The sequence below is a fragment of the Medicago truncatula genome, chromosome 6 (genome assembly GCF_003473485.1).
Source record: "Medicago truncatula cultivar Jemalong A17 chromosome 6, MtrunA17r5.0-ANR, whole genome shotgun sequence".
NCBI classification, from domain to species: domain Eukaryota; kingdom Viridiplantae; phylum Streptophyta; class Magnoliopsida; order Fabales; family Fabaceae; genus Medicago; species Medicago truncatula.
This window is the reverse complement of record NC_053047.1, coordinates 6,080,592-6,104,435: the sequence shown is the minus strand read 5'-3', so window position 1 is coordinate 6,104,435 and position 23,844 is coordinate 6,080,592. Positions and strand designations below refer to the sequence as shown.

The 23,844-nt window shown below is 32.8% G+C and overlaps 1 protein-coding gene across 1 annotated transcript; it reads right to left on the bottom strand.

Moving 5' to 3' along the window:
• Positions 1-2,027: 2,027 nt before the first annotated feature.
• LOC112422613 (uncharacterized) lies at positions 2,028-23,383 on the bottom strand. The gene is made up of 7 exons (XM_024785851.2): positions 23,248-23,383; positions 20,110-20,997; positions 15,174-15,329; positions 4,446-4,535; positions 3,663-3,752; positions 3,155-3,585; positions 2,028-2,813 (listed from the first exon to the last, which is right to left on the bottom strand). Exons 2-7 carry the CDS (start codon positions 20,990-20,992, stop codon positions 2,205-2,207), a joined length of 2,259 nt encoding a protein of 752 aa, XP_024641619.1. The 5' UTR covers positions 20,993-20,997; positions 23,248-23,383; the 3' UTR covers positions 2,028-2,204.
• Between the last annotated feature and the right edge of the window lie 461 nt (positions 23,384-23,844).

Genomic DNA, 23,844 nt, shown 5'->3' with positions numbered 1-23,844 from the left:
GGTTAGCAGCAATATAGATTGCACTTAGGTTATCACAATAGATCAATGGTACTTTGTTACACTGAATCTGCAAATCTTTCATCAAGTACAATAACCACTACATTTCACATGAAGTTGAAGACAATTCTCTATATTCTGCTTATGAAGAAGATATGAAAATTGTGAGTTGCTTGTTTGTTCTCCAAGAAACTAAGGATTTGCCTATGAAGAAACACTAGCCTGATATGGATCTTCTTGTGTCTTTGCATCTGTCAGCATCTGAGAAGCCTTGAATGTGAAAGTCGGAGTTTCTAGGAAAGAAGATACCAGATCTTGGACATCTTAACATGTGAAGCCTTTATGTATACTTCTTGAGGATTAAGGTAATGAGAAAAATTTGTGTTGAGTTCTTTTAACGATGTTTCTGTTTTTTTTTTTTGAAAGAAAAAAAACAATGTCGCGGTTATATCTTAACATATGAATGAAAAGATACTATGATTTGTACGGCAAAATTTAGAATTTTATAATAATATAATAATGAAGAGTAATCAATGCTTACTTTTTTTTCAAGTATGTTACATTACATGCATATAAATTTTAGTATAAAATTTTTGTTAATCTATTTTTGTTGTATTATATCTTAAATTTAAAAAAAATTGTGTATCCGTGTACCCGTATCGTATCGCACCTGCATCCGTACCACGTATCCATGACATTATTATTGTTTTTTGGAGTACTAAGTTGTAAATTTTCTAGTTGAACCTATTTAAAAGCACGTTATTGATTGAAATCCCTTGGTGATTATGCCATTTTTTTATTTCTATAATTTATTTTGTACTCTTTAATTTTTTGTTATTTTTTTCTCAGCTTGGTAATGAAGTAAAGACATCCCGATACAATACGTGATGTGAGCACCAACTTAACAAAAAAAAATCATTTTTTTGTACAATATTTTATTGTGATTTTTAGTTTATACAATATTATTTTTTATAAGGGACACAATACTATTTGTTATATCCTTCAAAAAAATAAAATTATTTGTTATATGAGTCAGTATCCGCTGACACCAGGTGTAAGTCAAAAGACTTACGTCAAATCTGAACCCTTAAAACCAACCAATCCTAAGGCTCGTAATATCTCAACAAAGCAAGAATTGGAAGAGCATAGTAGAGGATCACACAATCAAATGGAGATATCCAGACCTTCATTGTTTTCGTGCTTCCCCTTTCTTCTTCTCCTTGAAACCTTGAATTTTCAAGGATAAATTAATACTATTTTAAAAAAGAATAAATTATTTGTCAAAAAAAATAAAAATTTATTAATACCAATTGTTTGGAGATTTCGATATATAGCAACATATTAGGGATTCATATCACACTTCATTATACAGGGATTTGACCACCCAAGAATCCCATACTTTAGGTTAGGGATAATCCCTATAATTGTTCTTAGCATTATTTGGATCTTTCTCCAAATATGTCGATATGGAGAAGAAAAAGGATAATAAATGGCTTTTTAATAGATTACAGAAAGAGGATCACGGTGGCCTTCATCTTCAAAATATGATGGCAGATGCAAAAGCTCGGTGACTAGAAATTGAGAAAAGAGGACACATGATATTTCCCTATTGAATAGAAATTCAAAATTGATAAATCATTCTTTCAATAGTGCCATGATATGATCTCAACTAAATTATTATTCGTGTTGTTACTGAACAAGCGGCATGAGGTATTCTGCAAATTTGTTGTGTGATCACCAGTGCACAGGGAAAAAGGGATCATGAGAACTCACATACGAAATATTGTAAGCCATTAGATTGATTAATTTGAATGGTCTAGATTTGATGTAAGTCTTTTGACTTACACCTGGTGTCAACGGATCCTTGCTCTTATTATATTTGAATTGAACAATTTATTTAATGCGCTTTTCCATCCAAAAAATTTATTTATATTTAAGCTCTTATCTGTCAAATTTTGAAGGACAAGATTCCTGCCTCTTGTTTTTGGAATAACCTGTTCAACAAACAACTTCATAACAAAAAAGATCAATGTTGAAGCAAGGTTTTTTTATTACCAAAGCTTTGCTAGCTCAATTACTGTAACATTAACTACTAACAAAATAAAGATGTTAGTGGGAATAATGTGTCTTTGTTGCTGGATTCTCATTGTATATAGAAATATATAGATAGATTACTACAATTATTAAGTACATCAAAAGCAACACAACTATATTTTCATTCTTCTTTTCTTCCTGAGGAAATAGGATCTCAGAAAAGAAATGCAAACCTCTGAAAAGAGGCGCAATAGCGAAAACATAAACACTAAGATTGGAATAACTGAAGATGCTATTGCTGTTATTATGATCCATCGGTACCCCTTGAGCATAAGAGCAAGTGCAGAGCAAAAAGAACACATCATGAATACCACAGACAAGAAAATTGTGAAAAGGCCAAACAATAACTTAGCGGGCAAACTCGTGTTGAAGTCTTCTTCAGCATAACGCGATGTAAGAATCCCAATAAACATCAAAACTGATGATGCGGATGCAATGAGAGATAAGGAATCTGTTACAATAAAGAAAGAAAATGCATTTTTACCTAAAAAGATAGGTGTTCCTTTATCCTGATTGTTTCCTCCTGGAACAGTGAAAGCTGCAGCAAACATGATGGTAATGATGAGAGTACCCACAATTGTGAAAGAACTTGCTATATCTTTTGCCCATTGTCGACCTTCGTTCAGAAGGTGCTCATGATTTTTCGTAAATAATTCATGAGGCGTTAAACCGTCTGCGTTTTTTGCTTCCTTGCACATTGGAGGCACAGTACTCTCTACCGCCTGTATGGAGTAAATAGTTAATCAATTATGTAATAGGTTTTTTTTTTTTTGTCAAATTTATTTTATGAAATGAATTAGTTTTCCTTTGTAAAAGCTTATATGTATTTTGGTATTTTAACTCGACTTTTTTTTTAATTGTTTGTGGAAAAATAATGGAAAATGTTCTTTTACGTGGATCTTACACTATTTTAGTTTATTCCCCTGCTAAAATACTTATGAACCTTTTTTCTTAAATGTCAAAAGGATGCTAAACATGGCTCAACGCTTAATATCCTCAAATAAAAAAAAATTATATTTGTTATGCGATTAATTAAATCATTTAAATGGATAAATTTGATTACCTTAAACCATTGAAGTTCGCCTTGCATTTGAAGAGCAGCATTGGATCGACAGCCACGATAGGAGGAAGGGCCTAACTCAGCTGCGAGGTGTAATAAGTTATTTTCAAATATGTCTTTGGTAGTTTTCAACTCTTTTTGGCCTTCCATCTCGTATATGAGTTTGAACACTTTGTCTTGACGATTTAAAATTGCATGTGCAAATATACCTCTTTTGTATTTGTCCATGGCCCATAAAAGGTCAGGATTTGCTTCCCTCATTGAATTTATAAACTCTATAATTCCATACTTGGCTGCTTGTAACATAGCATCATGAATTGAACATTGATGTAACTCTGATTCTGATGATATTTTCTCAATTTTTTCGCACAAACGCCTCATAATCTCTCTTACTAGGTAATGGTTCCTTTTTATCCCGTATATCTTCTTAATACCTGAAAGCATTGTAAATTTGATAAGGTTGACGCAAATGAGGGAACCCAATCAACTAGAAGCTTCATGATACACTTACAAGGTAACTTGATCAGTAGAGATTGTGCACCATATCGACGAAACCACATCATTGTTCGAGGAAAGCACTTTACAACTTTTGTTACAGCACCTGCAAGAGATTTCACCATCATGGAAATTTTACCAGAGGATAATCTTAGGATACAAATATTGTTTTAGCCAAAAAGAAAATAATATTTATTTTTACTTGTTTAGTATTGAAGTATTTAGGCAATTCTTCTATAGACTTGAATTTGTTTTGGAAATACATATCATGAAACTTATAATAACATCTCTGTTTGGTAAGACCAAAAGTTAGCTTATAGCTTATAGTGGATAACTTATAAGCTCGTTTGACCAAAAAAGCTCTGTTTGGTAATGGTCTTTCACCACGAGCTTATAGCTTATTTCGCGAGCTTATAAGCTATTTTTCAGATACTATTTCAAGTAGCGTTTGAGCTTATAGCTTATCATTTTTTCTTTCATCTTTACCCTTTCTATTTTCTCTAAAAACCAATTCTACCCTTATAATTTCAAATAAAATATCTATGTTCTAAATACTCACAAATGAAAGATCTCTATTTATTTATTTTTTTGAAAAAAATATTCGTTTTTATTGTTACATTTCATTTTACATTTTTCTAAGAACATTTAATTGTATATCATATTTTTACCAAACAAAGTCATAATATTTTTTTAGATCTTTGATTAAGGCTCAGTCTATTCAAAATTTGTTCCCATGTCATATTTTAAAATAAATCCAATTTTTAAGCAAATTTTGTTAACAATGCTAGTAAAAACATACCTTCAAAAGTATATGCAATTGATTCTCCACCATCCGATTTGAGTGTAATTCTTTTGTCCTCAAGGTCTATGTAAGGTGGAATCCACAAAACTGCAAAAAAAAAAAAAAAAACACATTAGAAATTTATTTTTCGAATATCTTTTTTCTTATACATCTAGAGAATTATAAATGAGTTTTATTCCATTTCGTAAGTCAGAATAAACTTTCCTTTTTTGAGATACTAGTCGTTGTGCGCATAATTAATGATGTTTCACTTGAGTCAGATGCTTGCTATAGAGGATTGTATATCAACATTGACTTCCACACTTGACCTTATCCTTGGTGAAGAGCTTTGCCTTTGTCTATGACATTGAGCTCAACAAGTTTGATATAGGGTTTAGTAGGGATGAAGAGCTTTGCCTTTGCCTTTATCTTCATAATACTTAGTGCAAAGTAGGGATGGAAATAGGACTGTGCCTGGCCTATTATCCATCATAGGCTCATTTTCGAGGCCTGATCTGGCCTTTTTAAAGGTCCGATGAAGCCCAAAATCCTATTTAAAAGCCTATTTTACACTAAAGCCTTGCAACACATGTAAGCCTACTACTAAATAGGCCAAAACTTATGAAGGCCTAAAGCACATGAACATGTTTGCTACTAAATAATGAAATCTTATGAAGGTCTAATCACACCAAAATATCTGTTACTAAATAACCAATCATACTAAGGCTTGAGTTTATGGAGGAAAAAAAAACTTCAACAATATCAAAAATGGAAGATATATTGTATATAAAAAGCTTAATAGGCCGGCCTAATGGGTTTAATAGGCTTTTTTGTAAGCCTTAGCCTAACCTATTTAATTAAATAGGCCTTATAAAAAGGTTGAGCATGGCCTCGTTAATAAACGAGCTGGGCCGAGTTAGGCTTTAAATAGGCTAGCCGGTAGGCCCCTATCGGACGGCCTGGCCTGTTCCCATCCCTAGTGCGAAGCAACACGTAGTCTAGAGCTTTGACCGGATACAGAGCTTTCACGTCCTGAGGTTTGACTTGGTTCAAATCTTTGACTTGATACAGAGCTAATACTTCATGTAATTGGAATTTCTTGCACATTTAAATACAAATTAGAGAATCCTAATTGTTCTCAATTATGTTTTGTTATCAGCAAAACTTTAAGGGCTTTATTTTACTAACCAATTTTGATCTAACACATAGGTGATTTGAGTCTTTTAGTGATAAATCATGTAATTGACAAAGCAAGAAGCCTATGAATACATTACAAGTTGGGGGAATTTTATTCCAAAGTCCCAAGTCTAAAGCGAATAAAAAAACACTCACAAAGATGATCAAAAAGGTAGAAACTGCACATAAGGTTGAGCCACTCGCCTCGAGTATGCCCTGCGTACCCTAGAGGCCTGGAACAGGAAGCAAAACTCCATTTGTTTAGTGCCAAGCACGTCGCGTCTTCTTTCTCACGCGATGCACGTGATGTTCGAAGAAAATACAATTTTTTGTTGTATTTTCTATGCGGGTTTGGGTAAAAGCCCAATTTTTCCGGTTGGAAATTTAGGTCTTCATAAAAAACATATTTCATAAAATATGTTCAACAACAATCATGAATCAAATAGCGGAAGCAGACAAAACATTGAACATCAATATGAACGGATCAATACATAAAGTTTGTATCAATACCAAAACAAAAGTATAGAACATAAAGTAAAAGAGACTCTCACTAATCCAAGACATCCTTAATGACAACAACCATATGAAAGACCTTATGTGTCATGTCTTTGATTAGTGGATCAGCTAGCATAAAATTTGTCTCTACTTGTTCTATCATTCAACAACAATAATGTATAAGGAAATAAACTTTATTAATGTTGTTGAATAACTATATGACTAAATTATGTCACTATATATCTTAAGTGGTCTTTCATTACCTTTTACTATATGCAACCAAGTGACATATAAATACTTACAGTCATTTATTGAGTTAGGATGTGTATTATCTATTTACATCCAAAAATTCAGAGTCTGACACATAAATGATCTCCAAATTGTCAGATCTCTTGCGTGACCATAAGCTCTCTTGTTCTCTTTAATAATCTTTATGGTTGCTTTTTCAACAATTCAAACTTTGAATTGCTCACATATCTGCCAAACAATCTTATTATATACGCTATTTCCAAATGTGTATAATAAAATCAAACATAAAAATCCTATAGGCAAAGTGTAGGAAAATACTTAAATTTCTGAATTCATGAATTTTCTTATGGACAATATTTGAGATTGAAAAGTCTCTCTCGGTGATTGAGGTCATCCAAAAATTATGTCATTTCATTTTCAACTTTATTGATATAACTCTTTTGTGATATCCGAATAATACCGTGAGAAGAATCTCTAAGTATTGAAATGCCTAATACAAAAGAGGTGTCCCCAGAATCTTTCATCACTAACTTTTGTTAGAGATTTTCTTGGTTTCACATAACAAACATATATCATCGTTGAGTATATAAAATAAAATTGACATATTAAACTAGGAGTATAAACTTACTCCCACTGAACTTGCTAAATCCACAATTCTCCATAATATTATCTCAAAACCAAAAGAGACAATTACCTTATGAGAATTTGTGGTAACACTAAAGAGACAAATTTCTTAACTTATAAGTGGATTTCATGACTTTGCAAACCATTTACTTTGTATCAATTGACACAAAAGTTTTATTCAGCTGCACCATATTGTATCATTAATGTCACCATTAAGAAACACTATATTGAAATCCATCTTATGCAACTCCAAAATTATACTAAGCAAACTAGTATCATGATTGTCCTAATAGAGTCTTTCGATTAAACTAAATTAAATTTCTCTTTTCAGTCAATTCTTAATGACACTAGAATCCCTAGTTCTTGAGGGTGTTGAGTTTGATCTATATGAAATAATTTCTTAACTTGATTGAGAGGAAGCACAATAATGTTCTCATGAGGATCCAAATATACTATCATAATAGTAACTATATGACTTACTTTAAATAACACCTCTAATACATATGATATTTTAGCTTTATGATCTCACATGACCTATGAGATTTGGTGTATACTCATTTATCAAACTTAATTCTCACATTTGATCCTGAATTTGTGAAAGAATGTGAGTTTGACCACCCTTATCTAAGGTCTAGATCCAAGAACAATATTAATATTATTCTTTAAGTCCTAAAAGTTAAAGCTTTTAATTGTTAAAAAAATTTAACTCAAATTAACAGATACATTAAACTATATTAGCTTAAAGAGATCAACAAAAGTAGCAAAAGCACTCATCAAAATACCAACCAAGTGCACCATCAATATCAAGCCTTTAAACAATAATATCAATTGCTATTGATATTTTATAACAATGATCAAACAACGACAATTTACTTTGACAAAGAATAAATTCTTATAATTGTCATATGGTTACCATTATACGTGTGAATGTTAACTCTCAAATACTTGAATGAGTTTACACTCACACAACAGTAGTAGACATGTCAATAATTAATTATAGGGTCTTGTTAACAAGTGCCCTAAGGGCATTGTTTAAGGAACCCACAAAAGGAAATTATGTCTTGAAAATACATGTCAAACACTTCTTAAAGTCATAACCCTATAATTTTCAATGCAAAAGTTGCTACTTTTATATGCTTAAACAATGTCCTTAGGGCTCTTGTTAACAATGTTCCTTAATTATAACACATGCACAATTTATCTTTATTTGTAAATTGAAAGTCGGAAACAAGATACCAAACGCATCATTAAAACACAATCTTTTGACTGCTAAGAAATTGCAAGCGGTACTCTCAATGCAATGACTAAATATTGGTAATAAGTCCTGTCAGATAATGGGTATCTTTTGACATCCTCATTACTCACATGAAAAAACTTAAGAAGTCTTGTCAGATAATGGGAGCATTTTGACATCTCATTACCCACATGAAAAATTTAAAAATTACCACATATTTAACATCACAAGTTGTAAATTAAAAGACCCAAAACAAGATATCAAAGAACCATTAAAACACAATCTTTTGACTGCTAGAATAAACTGCAAACAGTATCTCAATGCAAAGATCAAGTATGGTAATAAGTCCTGTCAGACAATGGGTGCCTTTTGACATCCTCATTATCCACAAGGATAAAACTTAAGAAGTCCTCATTATCCACATGTAAAACTTAATAATTACCGCATATTTACCATCGCATGTATGTAATTAACCGGCCAAGCTGTGCCTTCCTTTTGGCCGACTAAAATAGCTCACATGAACAATTTCATACTACATCTTTTGTAATTCCAATTGAATCAAATTTATAAAACATAGGTTACTTTTGCAACTTGTTGTTTCAACCAACTCAACCAAAATTACTAGACAATTTAATAAATAAATTTAGACAGAAATGGTCTTAAATTTACAAGGCAGATGAGAAATGTCTTAAATTTACAAGGCACTACCAACATAATGTAGGCCGAATTAGTTCATTATGTCACTAAATAAACATAAGGTCACTCGACAACCCTTAAGTGTGAAGACAAATTCACAAAAATTTGAAAGAAGATGCATGTCAAAAATCACACCAATGTGTGTATGACAATACATTTAGAGATATCGCATAAAAGCAACAACATAAATAGCATGAAATATGTCCAAAATGCATGATTGGAAGAAGAAGGAAAAAAAAAATGTTATTGTAGAAACTTAATAACAATAAACTCAAACATCACAATCATGCTATAAACCAAATATTCAATTTCAAATCAAAAGAAAATTGAATCTTATGTACCAAAAATATTCATGTCACAATTGATTCACATATACACTTAATGATTATTTAAATAAAGGAACAAATAATTCTAGAACCAATTATTTCGAACATAAAGAAAACAAATCTTTATATGCTTAAAAAAAAAAAAAACAGCTCTAAACTCCATATTTTTCAAAATTAGAAGAATCAAATCTTTAAATCATGTGCTACAATTCTTTCAAAATATTTTGAGATGTGTTGTTAAACACTATTCAAAAGAGACAATAAATTTTATAAATAATATATGAGAATCAAACATATATTAACTCTGTTTGTTTATTTCTCAAAATTAAGTTTATGTACAATTTTGTGAATCAATTTTAATTTCAAAAGAAATCAAACTATATAATAAGAAGAATATAAAGTCATTAGGCCAAACTAAGTTCATGATAAAGTTGAATTCATGATCCAGAGACATAAATATATTTTGACCAAAACTTATAAGGTCATTTAAAAATAAATTGCAAATCATGCTTTCATGTGCACTCAGTTTAACATTAATCCTTGTTTTGTAGAATCCATAATTTGGAAGGAACGAAACTTCAAATCTTTTATTAGATTCAAATAGTGCACAAATACATATATGTGAACCAAATTCAATCAGGATCCAAATAAATTAATATGGTATCATTTTAATCCTACCAAAAAACAAACCAAAGTGTGCTCAATATTCAACCATATTTGAAAGAATACATATATGTAACATGCCTTATATCAACCATTATATTTTCAACAATTGAATTACGGTAATCAATTATAATCACAATTTTAAGTTGAGAGGGCAAAGCAAGCAACACGACCCAAAAAAAAAAAGTATATACAAATATCAACCAAAAAATGTACACGCTTTTCACTGAATGCATACAGACCATAAATTCGTGTACTGAGTGTGTGAGGTTTAGTCAAAGATTTTGCACCCAAAAAACAATGTCAAAAAGAACAAAACCTCAGACAAATCAAAATAGCCTGGATCTAAAATATATGAATAAAATATATTTAACCACAATCTCATGCGGTTTAGATATATTATTTTTCAAAAGGAAATGATCTACAAAATTCCAGACGAAAAGGAATCGTAAAAATCAATGTATTTGTAATTTGTGCAACGAACAAAAATAAACCCAATTTGCAGAGTTAAGGGTTCGACAACATTGAATAAATATCTGGAAGTTCAAACAAACCATGACCGTAATTGACCCAAACAAATCAAACACGAAACCTGATTGGATATATATCCATCCCGTAAACAAACGATGAAATATAATCCAATCATTGAAAAAAATATCGGCGACCTAAAAATAAATAAATTAGGGTTCATATATTCTACTAAATCAAACATGAAGATTGCTCTCATACCACTTGTTGAAAACTTAGGTCTTAATAAAAAACAAATTTCATAAAACATGTTCAACAACAATTATGAATCAAATAGCGGAAGTAGACAAAACATTGAACATGAAGAACGGATCTACGACGTGTTTGATTTATCAAGATGTTAAGAATTAGGGTATTAGGAATACGACAAAGCACATTGTTGAGATTTGTCTTCAAATTTGTGGTTTGGAAGAACAGGGAAATCCTGACACGAATTTGGCATCGTGACACGATTTCGTGATGCCGTGAGCTGGTTTGCAGGGTGCTAAATCGTGACACGATTTGCAAACTTGCTCGTTAAGTTTCCATGATAAGGACTGGTCGTACCTGGGGACGTACGCACCAATCGTGACACGATTTTATCAGGGGAAGACTAGTATTTAAGTGTTCTTGTGCAGATTTGAAGGTGAGAGAGTAGAGAGAGAAACTTGGGAAATCAAAGGGAGCAACTCTAGGGTTTAGGGTTCTTTGATTAGAGTATCTCTTTGGTTGGGAAACATGGTAAACACCTTGGTGAGTGAAAATCATTGAGTGTTTTGGTGAGATTGGAAAAATGGTAGAAATTAGGATTGTTCTTTGTGAACTTGTCAAATCTAATTTCTTGTAACTCTTTTGTAAGAACTCATTGATAGTGGATTGGAGAGTTCAATCTCTCCTCCAGAGTAGGTCAAGTTTGGACCGAACTGGGTGAACAATCTCTTTGGTGTCTTTGTTTTCCTCTTCCCTCTCCTTGTATCTTGTGATTGTGTATTGTGTTTTTCCACTTGTTACCTAGATTAGATCAAGGTGCTGTTTTTGTTGATTATAGCTTGCACACACTTTGTTAGTGGTTACTACTTTCCGTTGCTCCACACATCATTCTTTGCATCGGTGTGGTTTCGTTCGGAATTCACAACACACATAGAGAGAGAGGTGATCTGAAACACAAAATAGGGTTAGCGGTCGTTGATCTTTCCTCAACCGATACTTTTATGCCTCAAGTGATCTTCAATAGGGAGAGAGAGTATTAGGGACCATAACCTCTTTTATATTGGTGGTCATCTGGTTTCCCATAATTCCGTTAATGGGATCCACTCAAGTCCATATCAACTAATTAAATATTTAATTAATTATCAAAATTAGAAATTTAATAGCCTTATTACTTAATTTCATCACTAATCAAGTAAGGCTGACAATTGACAAATAAGTAATATAATTATTGTTACTATATTTGCCCACATAATGATATTGGAATATAATAAATAATAAAATATTCCAATATTTCCTGCCCAAACTCAACTGAAATTATAAATACAAGAGCTCTTTTTCACACATTATCATTCCGAATTTAGCATCAAGATGACCGGCTCTCCTCAACCCTTGTTCTTATATCAAGAGTAATATTTATTATATCAAGAGTAACTAAACACCTATTAATGGGGGAACTTCTATTTTTTTACATTTATTTGTTGGATTTTATTAATTCATGTCCTTTATTCGGTGATGATCTAAGAACTATTTAATTTTTGTACGCATCGCTCATTAATGCTTTCAATGCCTTTGGGAGTGTGACATACTTAGAGTAGGTGCATATTGGCATCTGACTTGACTTACATCAAAATCGTTGTGTATGAACTTGCATTAGGGTCAATCAAAGGTATGAGGCTGTAACAATTTTGAAAGTCTTACAGGCTTACCAAGATTCATCCGGTCAAATGGTAAACTTGGATAAGTCAGAAATGTCATATAGTCGAAATGTGCCAATCCTTGAGAAAGATATGATCTGCCAGCAGATTAGTATTAAGACTGTGACATCGCATTCAAGATACCTTGGGCTCCCGGTTGTGTTTGGAAGGTCAAAAAAGGATGTGTTCTCGCTTGTTCAAGAAAGGGTGTGGAAGAAGGTCAAAGGTTGGAAAGAAAAGCTCTTGTCCCGAGCAGGGAAGGAGACCCTTATCAAGTCAGTAGCGCAAGCCATCCCAAATTACATAATGAGCTGCTACAAAATACTAGAGGGCTGTTGTAATGATATTGAAGGAATGCTCTCAAAGTTCTGGTGGGGTTCTGACGAAACCGCTAGGAAAATCCATTGGATGAGTTTGAAGAGGATGGGTATTTCAAAAGGTAAAGGAGGGCTGGGGTTCCGATCTATTTCAGCTTTCAACAAAGAGTTGCTTGGCAAACAATGTTGGCGTATCATCCAAGACACCACTTCTCTTGTTGCAAAAATCTTCAAAGCTAGATACTTCCCTCGTACCACTTTCTTGGAAGCAAAGATTGGATTTCAACCCAGCTATGCTTGGAGAAGTCTGTTGTCTGCAAAAGGGGTTATTGAAACTAGTGCAAGATGGGAAATAGGGGATGGGAGTCTTGTCCGCATCTTCAAAGATAGGTGGATCCCTTGTTCCAATGGTTTTCTTCTCAACAATCCGGGAGGAGGTCTTAGTGGTGATGCTACTATTGCGGAATTAATTGATAGGGATACAAATCAGTGGGACCGGGGTCTTATTTTTAGTAGGTTCAACAACTACACAGCCAGGAAAATCATAAGCATCCCTTTATCTGTTAGGCGTCCAACAGACAAAATCATATGGCATTGGGAAAAGAATGGTGTCTACTCTGTGAGATCGGCGCATCATGCAATGTGTGAGGATAGAAACTCGGAGCAGGCTGAATCCTCAAATAGCAACAATTCTGAGATATGGAAGCGTATTTGGAGTACTCCCGTCCCTAAAAGTGCACAAAATTTCTTATGGAGGTTGACAAAAAATATCCTTCCAACTAGAAGTAATTTGGGTAAGAAAGGTATATCCCTGGATATGAGTTGTCCTCTTTGTAACTTCTCAATAGAAGACTCAGATCACCTTTTTATGCGCTGCCCTGCTGCCTTAGCAGTCTGGTTCTCTTCCCCTCTTGGGATCCATGTACCGGACCAATTGGACTTGATATCGTGGATGAAAGTGTGGCTGTCAGCGCCGGACACCCGTGCCCAACAATTATTCTGCTACTCCCTCTGGCTGATTTGGAGTCATAGGAACCAACTAGTTTTTAACCAATCTGTGTTTGAGCCTATTGTTATTTCAAAGAAGGCAGCCTCTTTAGTTGAGGAGTTCAACTCTGTTAATCCTCCCTGAAACTCCCCTCCGGTTAGTGCTCTCACTAAGTGGATTCCACTTCCTAGTGGTTATGTTAAGATCAACGTCGATGCCGGGTGTTTTAGTGATGGTACGACAGGTTGGGGGATGGTTGTGCGCAACGCTGCAGGTCTGGTTTTGTTTGCAGAGACAAGATTTGATGGTATCTCGGTGTCACCTTTGGTAGCTGAATGCATGGGTTTGCGGTGGTGTCTCGCTAGGGCCATGGAAAAGCAATTGTGTAATGTTATTGTTGAACTTGATGCAGAATCTGTGGTTAATTGCCTTCATGGTGCCTCTCAGGAATTGTAACAAAGTGGCTCATAGCCTTGCTAGTCTAGCCAAGCATGTTGGTTGTAACAGTTGGGAAGGTTTCATCCCTGCCTAATTGATTACTGATTTCTGTAAAATAAAAAATAAAAAAAAAATTACCTGTGAGGATGTAAGTTTCCTTCTTAACAAGTCCTTGCATATGTTTTGTTTTAATGACAACCCTTTCCTATCGCCACGTAATGTATCCAAATTCAAATTGCTTCTTCGTAACGATCGACACTAATACCGTAAAAATCACAACAACAAGATTAAAAGTCTCATTCTATTTAATATTTATCCCACAATCTAGCTCTTTCAAGATTCCGATCAAGATTAACATTACACCATTAAAAACAACTTCCTCAATGGACAAATTGAGTTTCATTTACTTTCAACTATCGTCGCACCAAACATAAAGAAACAGCCGGACAAAATATCATTCATGCGAAATATCTTTGTTGGACTCCTCCTCCAATATAAACGCAGACGAAACGATAGAAGAAGTCATTCTTAAAGCAGCAGAAACGAAATTGATGTGGGGATAAATTTAAACCTAAATTTATAAAATGATATCAAAACTGCATTTAAACCTAAATTTATAAAAATGTGTTATATTATTTAAAGAAAAACTGATGTTTGTAAATTATTTTATTATATATACATGGAATTTCTACGGTACACTCGTAAATCAAGATGTATCGGTACTCTTGTTTCATAAATCTATAAACTAACGATCAATTTTATGAAATAAATAGTTATTTGTCGGCATTTATATCTTAGAAAATATGATTTCAGAAGAAAAATGCATCATTCATTGTTTATAAGAGTCATAATAATTTTTTTACATATTATTGTATAAAATAATCAAAGTTCTCTATTTTGAGCGATAAAAATAAAAATAAATTATTTCGATTACACTTTTGATGAATAAGATTTAATCATTATAATTATTAATGATAAAAATAATATTTTTCTTCAAAAAACAACTCATTTACCTATAAAATTAAAAGGTTTGTGTACCGATACACTCAAATATGTTGGGTGTATCGTAGAATTTGCCATACATATATATATATCATGCTTTCTTGTTGTAGAAATTTAAAAAGCTCACCGTTGTAAAAAATCTGTCGCCACCAATTAAGTTGGGTTGCACCGTCAAATACGGTAGGGAAATGAGCTAATCCATATATAGGCCGCGTACATTGATGAGATTCATAATTAAGGGGCATGTGTGTACCATGATGTTGAAGTAATGCTGCGGCAACGTCTGCACCAATATTAAATCCAAATAATTAGCTTTTATAAAAAAAAATGCAAATATTGCTCAAAAAAAAAAAATGCAAATAATCAGGGGTAACTAATAGTAAAATAACTTCATAGGTTGTCAATAACATACTATTGATGTTTTTCACGTTTTTTTTTTTTTTTTTTTTTTTTTTTACAGAAATGCTATTGGAACACAATTTTTCAGATACATAAGAGACATACATACGATACACAATCATATTTTTATACGGTATTTGTTCTGGACCGGCCAAAAGGACCTTTGACCCATTACATAGACCCAATACAATGCAAAATTCAAACTCCGCGTTTGGCAACATGATTATGATGTTCTTTGGCATCATGGGGTGACGGCCTAGACGTTGGTGACGACGGTACCGCATGCATTTATGTGTCATGATTTGGGACGTATCATTTGTTGCATGAGTCCTAAATGTGAAATAATTGACATACATGTGGATGTGAGTGATTGGTTGTGATGTTTGAATTTATCGTTATAAATTATTATTGATGATCAAATATTCATGTTAATTATTTGAAGTTTGAATTGATTAATTTATGCTCAAATCTATTTCAATGATTATGTATGATGTAATGCTTACCCCCAGTGATTTTGACCGCCTACCTGTCTGTATGAATGGGTAGACGTTGTGCAGGATTACTTGCTCGGTGAGTTGCTCGTGGTTGCTTGGATAGTGGGAGCTATATCCGCTATCGTGTCTTAGAGTCTAGGATGGCTCTGATCTAGGTGTCTTTTGTGTCTACCCTGGATTGTTTGTTGGATTTTATCTATGTTGGAGATTTGCCCATTGTTGGAACTTTGAGAATTTGATGTTGATATATTTTTGATATCATGGCATCTATTGAATGGAAGTATATGGTTTATAATCCGCTGCGACTGTTGAGAATTATATGCATGCATGTTGTTTTGACCTTTGTTGATGACGTAGCGTCTATTTCTTGAATATAATTATTATTCGCGTGTTTTATCGCTTTAATAGAAATAGGGCGTTACACAAACTAGTGCATAAAATGAAATGATATGCGAGGCGCGCCCTCCCACACACGGCGAACGTGCGCCTCCATGAGAAAAATAATTTTTTGTTGTGTTCTGTGCAGGTTTGAGGGAAAAGCCCAGTTTTCCATCCCAAATCCATTTGAAAATTAGCCTATAAATACAACTCATATCATTGACAATTATTCATTCAGAACGAAGCAGTTCAAACAAAATGCAAGCGCCGAGAGATTCAAGGAAGGAGTCTCTTTCGTCGTCCTTAGTATCTAGGGTATGTTTTATTCTTTTGTAATTTTGTCTATAGTTACCATTAGTAACTAAACCATAATTGGGTAGGATTCTAAGATGAATCTCTAATTCATTGTTGAATTTTTTTAATTTAATTCTTTCATTCAGTTATGTTATAATTACTAAGTAGAACGACAATCCTTGTGGAGAACGATAAACTTTCTACTTTATTATTTTTTACGATTTAATGCACTTGTCAATTTCGTCCATCAGTATCTCAAAAGTTGTTTTTGTGTCGACTTATGGGGTAAATGTCCCTTTCAAGAGGATGGAAAGAAAAGAAACTTCTAACAAAGAGTCTGTCAAGAAAAATAAAAAAGTCGACTCTTCTGAAAAGTCCGTGATTGGGGGAAACAGTAATATTCTTCCTTAACCCACAAATTTTGGCTCTCCCGAGTTGCCTCCTACTGCTTCTCGTGCCAGGCCCTCAGCCTTCCCTAGTGTTTCTCAAAAAAATCCTCATTTGTCTGAATGGGACTTTGAGGCTGTAATGTGCAAGTTTGGTTGGAATTACTTAGCAAAATTGTACAGTCCTTGTCGTATGGAGCTATCGACTCTGAAATTTCCTTGTTTTTAAGAGATTTGCAATTTGATGTCTCCTTTTGCTGCGAATGATTCAAATGTTTTTGGAGTCGGGAAGCTTCATAAAACAAAAATTCTCTAACCTAAATGTTGGTTAACTGATGGTCAGTTTAGAAAATGTAATAAACTTTGTATCAAGTAATAATGTTTATATTAAGTTTGTTTCCGCAGAGATCGTGAAATGGGAAATTCTATTGTGAAGTCATGAAAATAATTTTTTTGGTAAAGTTAACATGTAACATAAAAAATGTAGTGAGTAACACACCATTGTTTGTACAATGCCATCAAAAGTTCAGTACTCGTAGTATCATCAATTCATTAGATTAACAAAACTACACTTAATCTAATTTTATCATACCTTGTTTTAAGCGTAACACCCAACAAAGTGTAACACTTAAAGACTATCACATAATATCATCAACTCTGTTTGCATATTAAAGATTCAAACGATAAAATAGTACCTGTAAGTCCAAGATGTTGCAAGCATTACTAGATGAATTACTATTGATCATTAATCAGTAATCAACAATTTAAAAATGAATCAAACATTAAGATCAAAATTAACTTTTTTAAAAAAGTAAGTTTTCTGACTGCACCGTAGAAGCTCCCCTATGAAATTCCTATGTAACGACTATGAAGATGATTAGAATTATATAACAAGGGGGTTTGCACTTAGCAAAGGTTATTTTGACGCAAATAGAGAGAAAAAATGATTAGCTCATTATTGATTGTTCTCTCTTTCACTGCTTGCAAACTAGGTCCAGATCCTACAACTGCCTACTTGGTATCACGAAATAAAAACAACTAAGCTGTAGTTAGGTACTAGCACTCTTGTCCAGGTACAATATCTTTATTTGTCATGGTGTGTTTTAGTATTCGATAAGATTGAATGAGAAGAAAACTATATTCATTAGGCTAAAATAGGTTATTTCTAAACTACTACAGACTAAAGAGTTAGACTACTGCAAATCTTGCAGCCAGGGTTAATGGTCATTCCAATTGGATCATGATATGGTCATTCCTAAATGCATAAAAACCATTAAGAACAAGTATAATTGAATAAAACTAAATGGAATAATTGCATTCTTGAATTGCACGACGCGTGTAGCCTTCTTCACGTCACGATCCATTTTATTCCTTGATCTAATGTGCGGCGCATGCAATCTTCTGCGTGTCGCATCTTGGACAATAGTTATCCACTATAATTTTCCTTCTGTTTGTGCAACAATGTGTCTCATTACATCCATCACGCTTCTTCCAGTAGATATCTCATCTCTAATTCTTCATCCCTTGTCTGATTTTGCTTCATCGAAACGTCTGTAGTGACTATACCCCTAAAAGTCGCTTTGATAATCTCGTAAAAAGTATAGCACAACCATATAGTTGTCTAGTTTAGGTGAATTGACATGTTTCAAGCTATTTGTGTATCCTCTCCATGTGTATCCACCAGTTTATTTTCAAAAACTCAACTAAAGCAAATTATATTGAGCTAAAAAGTCTTTAAAATATCATTTAAATGATGCTAAAGCATTCAAATGTGCTTGCCAACGGTAACGAAGTGACTGCCAAAGTGAAGGGTGACATTGAAAAAGTGACTACCAAAGCTAGGGAGAAGGAGGATTCCTTGAAGAAGTCGATTGCCGATGTTGAGAAGTCGGCCTAAGAATTGACCGACCAAAACAAAACTCTGAAGAATATGATTGTTGCCCTAGAGGTTGATGTAGAAAGGCAGACTAAATCCCTGGTGGAAAATCAGCTGATTGTTGGCGAGAGGTGGAAAGTTCTAAAAGAGGTGAAGTAAACCCTTGAAGGGAAGAAGAAAGTTGTAGGAAAAGTAAAAGTTGCTCACAAGGCCTCCAGGGATGAGAAGAAGAATTTTAAAGAGGATATGCGCTCTACCATCGAGGAGACTCTTGAAGCTACTGATGAGTCTTTCAAAAATGCTCTGGTGCAAGTGGAATATTTTTATCCTCCGATCAACATAGATCGGGATTATAATATCCATCCTTCCCATAAAATAAAGGATGAAAATTGTTCCCCTTGGGTCAAGCCAGTAACCTGTTGTTGTGACTCCAATCCTGCTCAGAGATTCTTAGCTCTCATGGCTCTCTTTCTTTCTTTTCTTTTTTTTTTAATTGTAATTTTAGTACTATCTGCTTTCTTTTTAATTAAGTTTGATTAAATCTATTGAAAAAATCGAATTTTAGAAAACTTTGATTATGAATTAATTTTGTGTAACAATTAAGGGAGCTTCTACGGTTAATTTGAAAAAATTAATTTTAATTTTAATGTTTGATTCATTTTTAAATTGTTGATTAATGATCAATAGTAATTCATATAGTAATGCTTGCAACATTTTGGACTTACTGGTACTATTTTATCGTTGGCATCTTTAACATGGAAACAGAGTTGCTGATATCATGTGATAGTCTTAAGTGTTATACCTTGTAGAGTGTTAAAACAAGGTAGGATAAAAATTAGATCAAGGATATTCTTGTTAATCTGATGAATTGATGATACTATGGTGACTGAACTTTTGATGCCACTTTACAAACAGTGGGGCGTTACTCACAACACTTTTGATACTATAGTGTTAACTTCACCAGAAAAATCATTCTCATGACTTCACCATAGAATTTTTCAATCAAAAAGAGAGAGGGAAACACACAGAGAGTACGACTTTTAGAAGAAGAGAACGTACAAGGAAATGGAGTTTAGAGAGATAACTTTCGTAATGGTTTTAAAGAAGAATTATGAGCCTTTAGATTATTAAAAATGATTTTATAAGTGAGTATCGTTCTAGTCAATTCAGTGGAAAAAAGAAAGAGGGTTTGATCCAAAAAAGAATGTTAAATAAAGTTGGAACATGAACGCTTACCATATAATTCGGCATGGATGCAGTGTGAAAGAAGTTTAGCACCATAAAAACAATCGTTCTCCTCTAGGGTGGACCATGGAGTTTTGGAAAAAAGAAATCTCGTCATTTCTTTGTGGCCATTGGTTGCGGCTAGAAGTACTGGAATGTCACCTTTATTATCATTAGCTTTGATTTTCATGGTTAGAAGATCAGCTCCTCCTTTATTAAGCATCCACTCAACAATTTGTATATCATTAGTTGATTTAACAGCAAGAGCAAAGGGTGTGTATCCCTCCCAATCTCTCTCTGTCAACAATGCCCCCATTTTAACCAACTCCTTCATGATTTTATCTTGTCCAGCATCAACTGCAACGTGAAGAGAAGTCCAACCATTAAAGGATGACTTTTGTGAAATAATATCTCCATCACGTCTGATGAAGAAAATTGCGTCGTTCCACATGCCTTTCTTCACTGCCACATGAAACATGTCAATGTCAGTTTGAAGACCTCCTTGCTCAATATCATGCTCTTCTCTTTTTTTTGTGTTGAATGAATCATAGTCTGCTCTTAAATCTTCGCTGAAGGCAACTTTTAAGTGATTCCAAGCCTCTTGTGCTGTTACACAATTTCTTATTTGGCGAAGATTATAATGACCACATGATAGTTGAATAGCATGTAAGGCTTGACCATTTTTTGATTTCCAATCAGACTGTTCAGAATGTAAGGCATCATCAGTTTTTGATTTCCCATCAGACCGTATAGGATTGACATTAACCTCGACAACATTGTCCCAAAGACCTTTTCCAATGAGATAATTCTTCACCAGCACACTCCAATCTAAGTAATTATCTCTTGTTAGAACTTCAAGAACTATTCCAGTTGATGCAATATTTGCAGCTGCCATATGATCTGCCAAAATGAATAAGGATGACACAGCCAACAAGGGTGTATTTAGGACTCTAGGTCAGGGTTGTTTTAAAGTGCCCTAAAGGTACCTTGTAACAACCTTAAATAACAAGTTTTTATAAAAACTGCATTTCAAAAAAAAAAAAAAAAAGTTTTTATAAAACTGATGAATTTAATGCATCGAAGATTAAATCTATTACTTTTTCGATAAGCAGTTTCTTAAAAAAAAAAATGTTTAAAGAATATTTTAAAAGCACTCGTTAGCAACATCATTTTTTTATTTTTTTGATCAACACCATTTATTTAAATGCAATTAAAATTATTATATTTATTAGAAATCAATTATTAACTAATAAACTATACGGACCATTTAATTATAGGTTGGGTACAATTATAATAGAAAACTCTCTTCGTCCTAAATTACAAGTGGTTTTGGAGTAAAACAAAATTGTCTCATATTATAAATCGTTTTACAATATCAATAAAACATTAATGTTACTTTTCATATTAGAATATTAATGTTACTTTTCATATTAGTCTCTCCGGTCATTTTTCAAACGCATAAGCTATTCAATGAATCTAAAAAAGAAATAGTTGTTTATAAATGTGACCGGAGGGTGTATACCCTTAACTTTTTTTTTTCCTTTAATTTATTTTTTTCATACAAATTAATAAGGACAATTTTGTAAAACAACTCATAATATATTTTTCTCATACAAAATTAATTATATTTCTTAATATGTTGAAATGCTCTAAACGTTGTATAATTACCACGGATTGAACTGAACCGACGTCGTAGCGCGCCTAACCACTGCAACACAATGTAACATATGATATATTATGGATAATATGATAATTATAGGTACGTTGAGGACTGCAGTGGCACCTATGGATCACCTACGAGATCCAGGACAGAGTCCGGGCGTGTGCCCAGGCTAGCTGGGTGGTAAAACCGCCCCTGTGCGCTCCTATGATATAGGCCCCGTTTGGATTGGCTTATTTTGAGCTTATGTGGGCTTATCTACTCCCATAAGCATTTTTAAAGGTGTTTGGGTAAATAAATAAAAATAGCTTATCATAGTTTCATAAGCTGCTTATGTCATATTTTAATAAGCCTAAATTTTCAGCTTACCCTCTGGCTTAACAAGGAGCTTATGAATTTATGTAACCTCCTTCGATTCTCTCTGGATCCACTTTTTCAAAACATATATTTTAATTATAATTTTTTTTTGAAGGAATATTTTAATTATAATGTTAGTTATCTTTGGCGGTGCATCAGTAACAAAATTGCTATATACTTATCTTACTAAAGTAACAAACGTAACTAAGATTTTTTTTTTAAGAAGATTTTTATTTATTTTTTTTGTTACGTAACAAAATGAAACTGAATAAAAAAACAAATTTAACTTGTCTTTTTTGGGTAACAAACTGCACACTAATATCAATATATATGATATGTTTATTTACACCTCTAATGTTAATTTTGTCATATATGAATATTGATATTTTTTTAAGGACAAATTGATTATACTATATATATATATATATATATATATATATATATATTTAATATGTTATAATATTGTTTTTTTACGCCTTGATTAATTTTATCAAAAAAAATCTTGATAATTGTGGTTCAATTCTTGGATTTTTTTGTTAAGTTAAAAATATTTAAAATTTCGATAATTGCTTATGTAATGTCACATCCAAACACTTCAATTTATGTAAGTACTTTTTAGTGTACATATCCAAACATAAATAACTTATTAAGTATAAGAGCTTATGATATAAGCTCTAATGTTATAAGCATCTATATAAGCTGTTTATCCAAACGGGGCCATAATGATATTTATAATTAAATATTGCAATGATAATTAAAAAATAATAATAATAAAAAACTGGATGTATGCATAGCTCTTACAATAAAAAGGAAATTTATACAAAAAAACCAAGTTTGAAATGATAAAAATAAAAATCTAAATTTTCCCCCCTCTGCTCCTAAAGTCCAAAAATATGAGTGTATGTAACATGACCCAAGCTCAAAAGTGACACATATACCGAAGCCCGTAGTAAAATATATACATGGCCCTAAATCAATTATTTATGATTTAAAGAAGAGAAGCATGCCGTATTGTTTACCAGTTTCATCTTTCATTCTCTATTCTTCTTCCTGTGTGTGCATGGCTAGAGCTAAATTTTCGAAAAAGATACTCAGTAGAGAGGGAGACTAATCAGTCAGAGAGGGAGACTAACCTGAGAAGACTTTTGACTTTGATTTCTCAAAGCCAATGAGTTGCACAGTTTGCAAAAGGTAAGGTCAACGCTTCTCAAACGAGGGACTCTTGCTGATCTGAACAGTTAGGCCTGTATTTTGGTGACAGGGAACTCAAGATATATTGTGTTTTTTTTTTTTTTTTTTTGTGGTGAGATAATTAATATTTATGAGTATCAAAAGACTTGGAGAGTCTTTGAGTTATTATTATTTAAAAAACAAGAATCATATCTCGTGAATTTTATATCAAAACCAGCTAATCCTCTACTTGGTTGGTACTCTCTTTGTCTTATATTATGTTCTTATTTAAAATATTTTGTCTTTTTAATTATTTATCATTTTATAATGTTTATTTAGGATATTGGAGTGTGTTCATTTAATGATATCAGGTTTAATTCTTCTTTTGTCAATTTCGGTGGGCTAATTCATACATAGCTATTTGTCTTTAAATGGAGTTCTCACAATAGAACTTAAAATTAAAACTCTCAATTAATCGATCTTTGAATTGAATATCGAGTTTTAAAAAAAAAAATTAAACTATTTATCACTCTTAAATTAACTATTTAAAATATTAATGA